At 41.5% G+C, this 12,937-nt stretch overlaps 3 protein-coding genes across 3 annotated transcripts; all 3 read left to right on the top strand.

The window, feature by feature from the left end:
* The first annotated feature begins 1,831 nt into the window (after window positions 1–1,831).
* On the top strand, window positions 1,832–4,791 carry LOC116204393 (triacylglycerol lipase 2-like). The gene is made up of 9 exons (XM_031536469.1): window positions 1,832–2,002; window positions 2,098–2,208; window positions 2,298–2,435; window positions 2,525–2,635; window positions 2,733–2,876; window positions 2,962–3,002; window positions 3,115–3,194; window positions 3,276–3,371; window positions 4,083–4,791. Exons 1-9 carry the CDS (start codon window positions 1,832–1,834, stop codon window positions 4,400–4,402), a joined length of 1,212 nt encoding a protein of 403 aa, XP_031392329.1. The 3' UTR covers window positions 4,403–4,791.
* A 1,649-nt stretch (window positions 4,792–6,440) lies between these two features.
* Window positions 6,441–8,781, top strand: LOC116206067 (triacylglycerol lipase 2-like). The gene is made up of 9 exons (XM_031538807.1): window positions 6,441–6,598; window positions 6,692–6,802; window positions 6,900–7,040; window positions 7,130–7,240; window positions 7,330–7,473; window positions 7,558–7,598; window positions 7,710–7,789; window positions 7,873–7,968; window positions 8,446–8,781. The coding sequence occupies exons 1-9, from the start codon at window positions 6,497–6,499 to the stop codon at window positions 8,763–8,765; spliced, it is 1,146 nt and encodes a 381-aa protein (XP_031394667.1). The 5' UTR covers window positions 6,441–6,496; the 3' UTR covers window positions 8,766–8,781.
* A 934-nt stretch (window positions 8,782–9,715) lies between these two features.
* On the top strand, window positions 9,716–12,496 carry LOC116205542 (triacylglycerol lipase 2-like). The gene is made up of 9 exons (XM_031538167.1): window positions 9,716–10,006; window positions 10,111–10,218; window positions 10,514–10,654; window positions 10,873–10,983; window positions 11,082–11,225; window positions 11,340–11,380; window positions 11,491–11,570; window positions 11,669–11,764; window positions 11,941–12,496. The coding sequence occupies exons 1-9, from the start codon at window positions 9,815–9,817 to the stop codon at window positions 12,258–12,260; spliced, it is 1,233 nt and encodes a 410-aa protein (XP_031394027.1). The 5' UTR covers window positions 9,716–9,814; the 3' UTR covers window positions 12,261–12,496.
* The last annotated feature ends 441 nt before the right edge of the window (window positions 12,497–12,937 follow it).

Raw genomic sequence — 12,937 nt, forward strand, 5'->3', positions numbered from 1 at the left:
CCATGTGCATATAATGGGAAAGCATGCAGCGTTAGCTGCGGAATATGAAAGTTTTTTGACAGTCTGTCTCTTAATTAAGGTCAATTATCTGCCGTAGTGTTGGATTCAATAAAATTGGCAAATTTGGTACTTTGCTTTGTCCATTGGATTCTCTTTCCTTCTCCCCATTGAAGTTGCATCGCGTCTTGAAAAATTTACTGCTTGGCGCACTTCGGGTTTGAATCGAGTGGTACGGATCGGGATCCTCTATAGCTGCCCTTCAGTTGTGTCGAGATCAAGTGATTACCTTTGACGATAACTTGCTTGTAGTAAATCGCGCGCTCAAAAATCGCTCCATATGACTATTAGCGCACGTGAGTTCCCCCTTATACTTTATCTTTTGCCAAATAACCAATGAGCATCCGCTGGTCGGATATTAGATGGAACGTTGGTACTATGAAATAGCAGGAGGAACATTGTCGGACTCAAGTCGCAGGAAATAACTTGTTTTATATGGATTTTCTTCTCGTTTAGTTAACTAGAGAACAAGAAGTGAAACTTTTGTTTTTCCCCGCTATGAGCAGACTCGCTTCGCAACAGTATGCCGATGTAAGAAACATTAATAGGAGGAAAGTCCATTCAGATGATTGCATAGCAGGAAAGTATATGATCTGGTGAACGTGGATGCTTTAGGAAAAATTTAGGAGGAAAGTACATCCAGATGATTGCGAATTCTTGTTTTTTTTTTTTTTTTATCTCCAAAACGTGTAAGACTTCTGCTTTGGTACGCATATCCCATGTTTTGGAAACGTATCACTTAGTAATTTGAAGATTTGATGTTGATAGGAAGTTCAGAAACAGAGAGAGAAAAATGTTGCTGCTGCTGATGGGAACCAAGGGGGTGTAATCGTTGAGAATTTTGATAAAACCTAGGAATGAAGTACGGCCGCGTATCGTTTCTGCTACGGAAACTGCAATGAAGCACATTTGTGGAGAGCTACTTTGCTGATGCGCCCAAGTAATGGTTTGTCATTTTGCTTTATTATCTCGTTGTAAGGACGGTTCAACAGCATTGTACTTAATAGGCACATTGTGAGTTTCCTTGTTTCGGGATCAGCATCTGCTGCATCGTAGTTTTAGAAGTATATTCCTTTAACCACCTTGTCCTCTTTTTTCCCCCATCACTATGCTGCTCTACTTGGTTTTCATCCCAGTAAAGGTTTGCTCGATTCGGAGCTATGAAGGTTTTCTTAGCAGTCGGATAAATTGCGGGATGACAGAGATGCTGGACATTTACAACCAGTACGTATCGCTGGCAGACACTAGTTCCATGTTCAATGATTTATCGGATCAGTTGCCTGTTTTGCAGAAAGCTGTAGTGCAAGTCGATAATTTCCTTATCAAATTACTGTCTGGACTCCCATTTGGTAATGTTTTCAAATGTCTTGTTTGACGTGTGAGAGCAATCGTTTGTAACGGATGTACTAGGAGTCAGGAGACTCGTACTGTCCTCTCTGAGGAGAGATCACAGATCCACGTTCCCTATGCTATCTGTGGATCTTTGTGTTCAGTGTCAGTGACAAAACCGAAGAACACTTATTTAACTTATTTGTCTGCAACAAACTATTTATGACATAAAATTCTCAGCTGCAGTTTATGGTTGCCTTCGAGAGGACAAAATGAACCTACAATCTCTGTCAGTTGCATATGAGAATTTTCAGGCATTTCATAAAGTAGATGAAGTTTCCGCTTTGTTCTTAATTTGTTTGCTGAGTCGTGTTTCATTTGGTTCTAGAATTTCATTCTAGACTCCGGGATTAAAAGAGTTGTTCACAAATCGAAACACATCAACATGGGGAACACTTTAATCTTAGCAATTTCAGTTGTTCTCTTGATCCTTTCATTCGGATCGGCGTATGGAATGAGAATAGAATTATTCTCAGACAAGGGACAGGACAAGTCCGATGATGGAATATGCAAATCGATGGCTGAGCCGCATAATTATGTCTGCGAGGAGCATACCGTAATAAATTTGCTTGCGGAAGAACTATCACTAATCTTTCAAGGCTACCGCATATGTTCTGTTAAGAGTAATGCGGTCTTTTAACTCGTTCATAGGTAAGGACAGGAGACGGTTATATCCTCGGCCTGCAGAGAATTCCTGTGGGACAATCTGGTGGGACCTCAAGGGACCGACCACCAGTTCTGTTGCAGCATGGAATCCTGGCGGTACTCTTTTTGAGTATCCGATATTTAAGTTGGTATCAATAAATTTCTTCTATTCCCGAGTTGAGAAAACATGGAAACTTTTATGATAGGACGGAACCACATGGATCCTACTCCCACCGGGGAAGTCGCTGGCGTTCCTACTCGCTGATAATGGATTTGATGTATGGATAGCTAACTCCCGAGGAACAGCATCCAGTGGGCATGTATCTCTCAGTCCCAGTGATGCAGTAACTCTCCTTTCTCAGAATTCCATTCCCGTATTTCGACTTCCTACTCTGTTTGAATTTCCAGATTGATCTACTCGTTATTCTGTCAGGCCTTCTGGGATTGGTCATGGGACAAACTGGCATCTTTCGATCTTCCTGCTGCATTTGCTTATGTGCACCAGCAAACAAAGCAGAGGGTCCATTATGTTGGTTACTCTCAGGTGATTTTATATTGTCTCCAGCTCATATTCTAAAGCGATCACTTGTCAAATTCGAAAACCGAATTCCTGAAAACTTCGTATGTTACTAATGTTATAGGGGAGTTTGATTGCTTTAGCTGCCTTATCGAAGAAGCACCTACTAAGCATGCTGAGATCGGCAGCATTGCTTAGCCCTATCTCTTACATGGGTCACATAAGCTCCCCGCTCGTGAGAGTTGCTGCTGAAAACTTCATGGCTGAAGTATAGTAGCTTATTCCCTTTTCCATGCTAACTTTTATGAGAAGGGAACAGATTCAAATCTCAAATCAGTTTCTTTTTCCAACAGAGACTTTACCAGTTGGGTCACAACGAGTTCAACCCGATAGGGTGAGAAAACCGAATATCCTTGCAAAATCTTCACATTGCTATAATGAAAAATGTGATTGCTAGGACGAGCAATATCGTCTTTTACAGTCTTGTGGTTCGTGATCAAATTCAGGGATGCTGCAACGAAGATGCTAAAGGATATATGCCAAAAGTCAGGAATTGACTGCAGCAAATTTCTCACAGCTTTCACAGGTATACCATGAACTGACTGATCCTAGCCCATCAACGCTTGCTGTTGATGCTGTAACTGAAGAAATTGCGACCGATTTACAGGCCAAAACTGCTGCATCAACAAGTCGATTGTGCAGGCTTTCCTCAACCACAAGCCTCAGTCAAGTTCCATGAAGAATATGGTCCATCTTTCACAGAGTAAGTCCCTTGACACCAACTGGAAGAAGTCTCCTGAGCATTAAGATGCTTGTCAGATATGGAGAATGGTCCCAGTCTTTCGGTTTCACGTCTGAAAGCTTGCTATTGCTGCATCTTTTCTTTGAACAGGTTTCTTCGCAACCATATTGAAGTTTTGTATATTTATCAGTAACCATGTACTGTTTACACTAATGTGCTGCATCATATCACTTTTTTCCTCGTTCTCAAGAAAAAGGAAAACAGATATAACACGAAAGATCAGAGTAGACTTGATCATGGGCAACCCCAGGCTCCACCGAGCCCAACGAGCAGATCTTAAATCACTCTAGCACCCGTTCGACTGAAAAATGTAAAACTCAAGCCTACCAAAAACCCAACCAGAATTGATAAATTTTCAAAACGAAATTAGTGAAGTCAATTGATAATATACAGTTAGTTCCACTAGAAAAACATTAGTTCCACCGAAAAAAAATAATTTATGGTTAAGTTCTAACAATATTTTCCTGATAGTGATGGACCAGGCAGGCCGGATTGGGTTTATATGTTGCAGGTCCTAGCTCGAATATTGGACCTGGCTCGTGTTTCTAAACTCAGCGCGCTTAGTTTGTCACCCAAGCTCACCCAGATTAGGGACAGACCATGAGAACAGAGATGGAATTGTCCTTGATGCTAGTTTTAGCTGATATACAACTCATGGATATGTTCCAACAGTGATGAGGAATGGAACCATCTCAATGTACAACTACGGAGAAAAAGACGAGAACATCCAACACTACGGGAAACCGAGGCCTCCATCGTACGACATGAAAAGCATCCCCAATGACGTACCTCTTTTCCTGAGCTACGGTGGGGCTGATGCTCTTTCGGATGTTAAGGATGTGAAGCTGTTGCTGAAGAGCCTCAGTGACCACGATGGGGACAAGCTTGTTATTCAGTACCAGGAAGATTATGCACACCTCGACTTTATTATGGCTGAGAATGCCAGGGAGATTGTGTACGATCCTCTAGTGGCATTTCTGACGCTTCAGTGAGGAACCTTGAGATCCAAGAAAGAACCATCTTTTCAGTTGGTTTTCCTTCGAGGTTGCTGCTGATCATCTTTTATGTGCAAAGAGATCAGACTGATGGAAAATTCTAAACTCGGTTAGAGATGGATTGATATTTGTAAATGTACCTATATACATGTGTGTGTCTGTGTGTGTGTATCAAGTTTGCAATGGTTCTCTATAGATAGGTTGTGAATAGATTTCGGAAAATAAAGGTGAGTTTGGTTTATGGAAGAGTGGCAATGAACTACGGGGTCAAGCTTTGTCCTTTTCGTAGTACTAATTCGAAACAAGCCCTTGATGACAAAATTTGAGAACAGGAATCAGCACATCTTTTCGTCTTGTCCACTTGTTCTGATTCCATGGCATGTTATTCCTAATTCCGAATAGTTGTTTGGTTGATTAGTTCTTATTTGTCCTAAGCCTCAGTCTGTAATGAAAGAATACTTTGGATCAATCACCGGGACAAAGTCAGACAAGATGTTCGAACTTAACAGACTCATGTCAAGCATTTGAAAACGGCTTAAATTACGATCCACATACACGATACTATGAATCAGATCTCATACTATATACAAGTTGAACTTTAAAAAAAAAAAAAAAGAGGGTTATTGGTTCAGCGGTCTCTGCTATGGTAGGACAAGTTCTATAACTTGAGGTATATCACTTCAGATTCATCTGCTCTGCAGCATATCAAGACATCGAGCTCTATCACGCCCCTCAAAGCAATTTGCATGGTCAAACATTTTCCGTAACAGCTCCAACGAAATAATAGTAATCAACGGGATAAATGATTGTAAGTTGTTTATAGTAAAAAAAATAAAAATAAATTTGTAAGTTGTCTCTGGAAAAGGAATGCAATTTTAATTCTTACCAGCACTTCCCTTTTGAAGCCTCCAAATATCACTTTCTTGTCATCTCATGTGCACATTGTTCCTCCTAATTCCTACTTCCTACTTCCTACTTCCTACTTTCGGTACGTAGGTTTGAAGTTTTGGAAATATCATCACTTGCTGATCGAAAATGACAAGCATTGCTGATGCTGACGAAATTAACGAGGGACGCAACTGATGGTTAAGAATTTTGATGAAACCTAGGAGTGGATATGCCCCTTTTCTAGTTCCTTGCAAGGGCATCGTTTCTGTTACAGAAACTGCAAGGAAGCACAATCGAGGACAGCTACTTCACTGATGCTGACAAGCAGTGGTTTGCCATTTTGCTTATCAACCCAGAGATAAAGACAATTAAATTGCACTGAAGTTCCTAGGCTCGTTGCGAGTTTTCCGTCTTCCAGGATCGGCATCTGCTGCATTTTAGTTTTAGAAGTACGTCCCTTTAATTACAATCTTGTACTTTTTTTCCCCTTCATTGTGCTGTTCTGCTATTCTGGTTTTCCTATTCTCAAAGGTTGCTCGGCTCCGTTTTGAAGAACTAGGAAAAGTTTTCTTAGCAGTCGGAAAAATCGGGGATGTTGTCTAAGAAATCGATGTAGGACATGTATAGCCATTATATCTCACTAGCAGACACGCGTTTCATGTTCAATGAGTAATCTCAGCATAATGTTGAGTCATTGACAAGTTTGATGTTTTCCTTATCAAGTTGCTGTCTAGTCTCATAAGGTTTCCCAACATCTTGCTCAATGTCTGAGAACAATTGTTTCCAATGAGTGTGTTTGTTTTCTTCGAGAGCGATTACAGGTCTTAGATCCCTATGCTATCTGGTGGAGCTTTGTGTTGAGGATTAGTGATGAGACCAAAGAAGACTTGCATATCTTATTGTCCGCAACAAACTATACTTGACAAAGGTTCTTGGCCTCAATTTCAAGTCGCTTCCAGCAGGACAAAATGATCTTATAATTTCCGACGAAGTGTTGCATATGCAGAATTTCATGCAGTTCCTAGGGAGAAGTTTCCGTCCGTTCTGGAATTGGATGCTGTGTTGTGTTTTATTTGGCCTCCTTTTCCTATATGTATTGTCTCCAAGTAGTTAAACTAATCGAAATACATCAACATGGCAGACATTTTGATCTCAGCAACTTCAATAGTTCTCTTGGTCCTTTTCTTTGGGACCATAAATGGAATGAGACCAAAGTTACCCTCGGACAAGGGACAGGACGAGTCTGATGACGGGATATGCAAATCGATGGTTGAGCCTCAGAACTATGTCTGCGAAGAGCATACCGTAATAATTTTGCTTGTGTAAAAAAAATATCACCGATTATTGAAACCTACTGCCTGTTTCCCGTGTAAAGGAACGTGGTTCTTTAACATATAGGTAACGACTGGAGACGGTTATATCCTCAGCCTGCAGAGAATTCCTGTCGGACGATCCGGTGGAACCTCTGTGGACCGACCACCGGTTCTGTTACAGCATGGACTCATGATGGTATTATTTTTGAGTAACCGGATATCCGATATTTAAGTTGGTACAAATAAATTTTCCACCAGCAGAATTAATGAAACGCAAATTTTTTTCATGATAGGACGGGAGCACATGGATGCTACTCCCCCCAGAGAAGTCACTGGCATTCCTTCTGGTAGATAATGGATTTGATGTGTGGATCGCTAACTCCCGAGGAACAAAATACAGTCGTGGACATGTATCTCTAAGTCCTGATGACGCAGTAATGCTTCTTTCTCGGCATTCTATTCCCGTATTTCGACTTCCCACTCTCTTTGAATTTTCAGATTGATTTCTTTGGTTTTCGGTCAGGCCTTCTGGGATTGGTCTTGGGATGAACTGGCATCTTCTGATCTTCCTGCTGCATTTGGGTACGTGCAAGACCAAACCAGGCAGAAGCTGCATTATGTTGGTCACTCTCAGGTGACTTATTCCGTATCATCTTCATGAGTTCACTCATCAACTTCAAAAAGCAAATTCCTGAGAACTCCAAATGTTACTTATCGGTATAGGGGACTTTGACTGCTTTAGCTGCCTTCTTGAAGGAGCAACTGCTGAGCATGTTGAGATCAGCTGCATTGCTTAGCCCAATCGCTTACTTGGGTCAGATGACCTCCCTGCTTGCGAGAAATGTTGCTGAAGGCTTCATAGCCGAAGTAAAGTGCCTTATTTTCTGTTCCATGTTAACCTTTCTATTGAGAGAACAGACTCAAATCTCAAGTTTGTTTCTTTTCCAACAGACTCTTTACTGGTTGGGTCTCAATGAGTTCAACCCGACAGGGTAAGAAAACGAATATCCTTGCAAATTCTCCGCGTTGCTATAACCCAAATTATGTTTTGTAGGACGTGCAATATCATTTTTCCCATTATTGTGGTTTGTGATCAAATTTAGGGATGCTGTAGCAAATATGCTTAAGGATATATGCCAAAAGACTGGGATTGACTGCAGCGACTTGCTGACATCTTTCACAGGTATGCTGTAAAATAACTGATCTCAGTCCATCGATGATTGATAATGACTTTTTGTTACTGACCAAATTATGACCGATTTATAGGCCAAAACTGCTGCACTAACTCCTCGGTCGTGGAGCTTCTCCTCGACCGCAAGCTACAGTCGAGTTCCATGAAGAATATGGTCCATCTCTCACAGAGTAAGTCCCTGACACCAACTCGAAGAAGTCTCCCAAGCAATAAGATGCTTGTCTGTTTATAAAGAATGGTTCCAGTCCTTCGGTTTCACGACTGAAATCTTGCTAGTTCTGCATCTTTTATTCGAACTGGATTTTCTGCAACCAAGTTCAGTTTTTCGTATTTTTACCTGTAGCCATGTTCCGCTTATTGTGATATATGCTGTGCATTTTATCATTGTTTTCCTCACTTCCGAGAGAAGGAAAAAGGAAAATATGGAATGAGCAGATTAGAGTAAGTCATGGCCAAGCCCATGCTGGCTTCCCCAGGCTCCACCAAGCCTGGCGGGCATGTCCAAAGTGCACCCAATCAAGAAGTATAAAGCTCAAGCCTACCCGAAATCCACTAGAACCACGTCCAGAACTGAGGCAGGACCATCCCATTTGCTAATTCTAGCTGATGTACAATTTGTGGATTTTGCATGTGATTTGTTTCAACAGTGGTCAGGGATGGAACCGTCTCGATGTATGACTACGAAGATGAAGCCGAGAACATCCAACAATATGGGCAACCCACACCTCCTTCATACAACATGACAAGCATCCCCAATGATATCCCTCTCTTCCTGAGCTACGGTGGGGCTGATGCCCTCTCGGATGTTGACGACGTGAAGCTGTTGCTGAGGAGCCTCAGGGACCATGATGGGGACAAGCTCGTGATTCAGTACCTGGACAATTACGCCCATGCTGACTTTGTCATGGCTGACAACGCCAGGGAGATTGTGTACAATCCTCTGATAGCATTCCTGCAGCTTCAGTGAGAAAGCTTGGGATCCAAGAAAGAGATGTCTTTTCGAATGGTCTTGTTTCAAGGTTGCTGATGATTACTTATTATGCGAAATGATGGAAGTTCTGGACTTCGTTTGAAATGGGTCAATAATTGTGAAGGTATATATTTTAAGCTTCGGAAAGTGTTCTTATGAATCGGTTGTGAACAGATTTTCTAAAACACGACAACAAATTAGGAAATTAGCGTGGGACTGATTCAAAACAAGCCCTTGATGACAAAACTTGAGAACAATAATCAGCACATCATTTGTCTTGTCCACTTGTTTTCGATTCCATTGTTTAGCTGATGAGTTCCATGTTGTCCTGTCTGTAATGAGAGAACGCTTATGGGTTAATCACCAGGACAAAGTCGGACAAGATGTTCACACTTGACATACTCACATTAAGCATTTGAATACAGATCAAACTACGTCCCACGTACACGATACTGATAATTAAATTTCATACTATCTACATGTCAAACTTTAAACTAAAAACGACAGCATGTTGGTCTATGGGTCTAGTATGATATGATAAGTTGTACTACTCGAGGTCGACAACTTCAGATCTAACGGTTGACTAGGCCAGTCAAACCGTTCATTCTGCTGCGTATCGGAATGTCGAGCTCGATTGTGCCCTCAAAGGCACTCTGCTTGGTCAAACATTATCCGTAGCAGCTCAAGCAAACAACAACGATAATAATAATCAATGGGCCAAATTATTCTTATTATGTCTCTGGAAATTGAATGGAGTTTTGACTTTTATCTGCACTTCACTTTCAAAGCCTCCAGATATCAGTTTCTTGTCATCTAATGTTCTCATTGTTCTTCCCACTGCCTAGTTTGAATATTCTGCTGATTCATTTATGCATTTTTTTTGTTTAATAATAATGATAGAAATCCGCTAATTTATCGTCCATGCGTAAGCTGTATGATAATAATGACATTCTAGGGATCGAAGGCAACGGAGTCCAAGAAGTGTATAAATCCAAGGCTGTGGAAGGGAAGAGTTGCAAACAAAGAGACTAATAACAAGTTCTCAAATGGCTCATAATCTCATCAACTTCACTGCTGCAGTTCTGTTATGTGTCGGTGTTTGCTCCGCTGCAGAAGCAAGGACCAGGTCGTACTCTGTCAGCAATGGAATCGGAAGGTCTCTGGTCTCCGAGTCCTCGAGCGACAGTATCTGCAACTCAATGGTGCAGCCACAGGGCTATGTCTGCCAGGAACATAAAGTAGTACTTAATTCTTTCATTAGAATCTATTTCTGCTTTTCGTGTTTCCACAGCGACCGTCCTTGGAAGATTCATGGTGGTTTTTATTTCGTGGGTGTTCTCAGGTGACAACAGAGGATGGTTATATTCTGACCATGCAGAGGATTCCAGTGAGCCGGTCCAGTAAGCGGGCTGATAAACCACCGGTTCTTCTGCAACATGGTTTAATGATGGTTAGTATATACTTGTAAAGTTACCTCGTGCGAGATATTGAACAGTTGTTTTCGCTGAGGAATCGGATGGCCTATAGAGGATGGGCAACATTTTGCAATCTGCAATTTTTTTTTTCACATTTTATTTTGGAAAATAAGGCCAAAGTTCTTCCTGCGGGTTGTCTTTGTTTGCTTCATTTTCTTCATATCAGCCTAAATGGCTGTGAATTTAGGAAGAAACCCGTCAGTAGAATCAGCCATGTCGCGATTTTCAAAGACGGATTTTATCAGAGTTCTCTTTACTCATGTGGTGCAGGATGCTGTGACTTGGGTTCTCAACTCACCAGACCAGTCCCTTGCATTCATCCTAGCCGATAACGGGTATGATGTTTGGCTTGCAAACTCCCGAGGAACTAACTCAAGTCTTGCCCACACCTCATTGAGTCCAAGTGACCCGGTATATGCTCCCATTCCAAAGCTTCTTTCAATCTAATTCAAAGCAATGAACTCCTTAAGATAGTATCCGTCAGGAACTGAAACTAAGAAATAATGCAACGGTCGAATCCTAGAACTAGAAGGGTGTCTATGACCATAATATTCTCCGGATCATTTTCACTTCTTTTTGTTTGAATGAAACCGAGTCATGATGTTTAAGTTTATGCGTGGAAATTACAGGCTTACTGGGAATGGTCCTGGGATGAACTAGTTGCCTATGATCTCCCTGCTATGTTCCAGCACATTCATGGTGCCACCGGTCAGAAATTCCATTATGTTGGGCACTCCTTGGTAAAATTTAATTGCTTCCAGTCGATATATTCGTTCTCACACTAAATTCAGCGTAGAAGTCGACAAGTGATATAACTTTGCATGTTTTTCCATATCAGGGAACTCTCATCGCTCTGGCAGCATTCTCAAAACAGGAGCTTTTTGGAATGTTGAGATCAGCAGCTTTGCTCAGCCCAATAGCCTATGTGAATCAGATTTCCTCGCCTCTCGCAAAAAGTGCTGCTGATATCTTCCTTGGAGAAGTAACCCGAAACAGACGAAAGAAAACTTATGATCTAATTTCTCTAATTGCTAGCTTATATAATGACTAGAACTAACTGAAATTTTGTTCTTCTTTGGCCTATTGGTCTTGACAGCAACTGTATTGGTTAGGTCTCCATGAATTTGAACCTAAAGGGTGCGAAGTTGATCATTCTAACTAGTTATGATAGATGATATCATTCGGATTCGAATGTACGAATAATATACAAAATGAAAAACATAATAAATGACACATATTTGTGACAGGGAGGCCGTGGGGAAACTTTTGAATGATTTCTGCAATCAACCGGGGATCAACTGTTCCAACCTAATGAACATCATGACAGGTAACTTTTAAAGTTACCTTGTTTTTCCGAGAGCTGTTCTATCATCTATCTTCTGGTCCCCATTCTGATTATCAGTGTAAATCATTGCTCTTCTTCAGGACCAAACTGCTGCATAAATTCCTCCACGATGAATGTTTTCCTGGAACACGAACCGCAGGCAACAGCAACAAAGAATATGATCCACCTCGCTCAGAGTAAGTCTCAGTCAAAGCTGGTTCAATGATATCGACCTTCATTTTCCGGTTTTCCATTTTTCTCATAAAATGAGGAAAACAATGGTACGACCATGTATCATCGCACTTTGAAAGACGTATAATTTAGAAAATTGCCCCCCTCCTTAACCGGGTCAGAGTATTGTCTACTTGAATAGTGATAAGGATGGGAACTGTAGCAATGTACGATTATGGGAATGAGGACGACAACATGAGCCACTACGGGCAGTCGACCCCACCAGCGTACAACATGACGAGCATCCCGAATGACTTTCCCCTTTACCTCAGCTACGGAGGGAAAGATGCGCTCTCCGATGTGAAGGATGTGCAGGTCCTGCTGAATTGCCTCAAGGACCACAATGGGGACAAGCTCGTGGTCCAGTACAGGGACGACTATGCTCACGCTGATTTCGTGTTCGGGTTTAACGCACACGAAGTTATCTATGATCCTCTCATGGCATTTTTCAGGCTCCACTGAAGGAAGTGCAACAAACAACTCTCTGTATTTTCTGCTCCCGGCAATGTACAGTTTAGGAATATTACAGGAGAAACCACTACTGAAATCAAGCCTCCATGTTCAATGGAAAATATGGTCATCTCGACAAGAAGACCATCCAGTAATCTTACAGACTGATCTGTGCAAAGTTCGAATTATTTTCCAGCTACTCAGATGTAGTATGTTCGGTCTGATAGTGAAGTGATTCTGGGCTGCTATATGAGCAGCCACAAATGGATCCAACTCGAACCAATGGCCCTTCTCTTGTCCTAGGTCTTGTTTCCTTTGGATGTAAAGAAGAGCTTGTCCCTGTGGACTACGATTGGAGTTGGGACAATCGAAGGTTCGTGACGATGATGGAAACAATCTACCATCTTAAACTTCCAAACATTCTCGATGAACTTCAAATGCTTCCCTGGCTTCTCTTCTGGTTTCATCCATCGTCCTCTCCCTCCAAGAAATCCAAAACTAGAAAGTTTGGAAACGCATTTCAAGAACGGCAACAGAAGAAATTTACGCAGGATAGCTCCATTGCCCTTGCCTCTGATTTCAGCACGCATCAAGCGAAGTCTTCATTAAGAAAGCAAACTATTAAAGAACCTTTTCGTTTTCGGTTTCAATTCAAAAGCCAATACTTTGAAAAGAGAAACACAAACGAG

This window comes from Punica granatum, chromosome 4, assembly GCF_007655135.1.
Source record: "Punica granatum isolate Tunisia-2019 chromosome 4, ASM765513v2, whole genome shotgun sequence".
Classification (NCBI taxonomy): domain Eukaryota; kingdom Viridiplantae; phylum Streptophyta; class Magnoliopsida; order Myrtales; family Lythraceae; genus Punica; species Punica granatum.

What these genes read in the sequence shown, in the direction of transcription:
- LOC116204393 (XM_031536469.1), top strand. Translation starts at nt 1,832, where the DNA reads ATGGGGAACACTTTAATCTTAGCAATTTCAGTTGTTCTCTTGATCCTT. An exon ending in ATTATGTTGGTTACTCTCAG is followed by an intron (nt 2,636 to 2,732) that starts GTGATTTTATAT and finishes CTAATGTTATAG; the next exon opens with GGGAGTTTGATTGCTTTAGC. An exon ending in ATTTCTCACAGCTTTCACAG is followed by an intron (nt 3,195 to 3,275) that starts GTATACCATGAA and finishes ACCGATTTACAG; the next exon opens with GCCAAAACTGCTGCATCAAC.
- LOC116206067 (XM_031538807.1), top strand. Translation starts at nt 6,497, where the DNA reads ATGAGACCAAAGTTACCCTCGGACAAGGGACAGGACGAGTCTGATGAC. An exon ending in TACAGCATGGACTCATGATG is followed by an intron (nt 6,803 to 6,899) that starts GTATTATTTTTG and finishes TTTTCATGATAG; the next exon opens with GACGGGAGCACATGGATGCT. An exon ending in ATTATGTTGGTCACTCTCAG is followed by an intron (nt 7,241 to 7,329) that starts GTGACTTATTCC and finishes TTATCGGTATAG; the next exon opens with GGGACTTTGACTGCTTTAGC.
- LOC116205542 (XM_031538167.1), top strand. Translation starts at nt 9,815, where the DNA reads ATGGCTCATAATCTCATCAACTTCACTGCTGCAGTTCTGTTATGTGTC. An exon ending in TGCAACATGGTTTAATGATG is followed by an intron (nt 10,219 to 10,513) that starts GTTAGTATATAC and finishes CATGTGGTGCAG; the next exon opens with GATGCTGTGACTTGGGTTCT. An exon ending in ATTATGTTGGGCACTCCTTG is followed by an intron (nt 10,984 to 11,081) that starts GTAAAATTTAAT and finishes TTTCCATATCAG; the next exon opens with GGAACTCTCATCGCTCTGGC.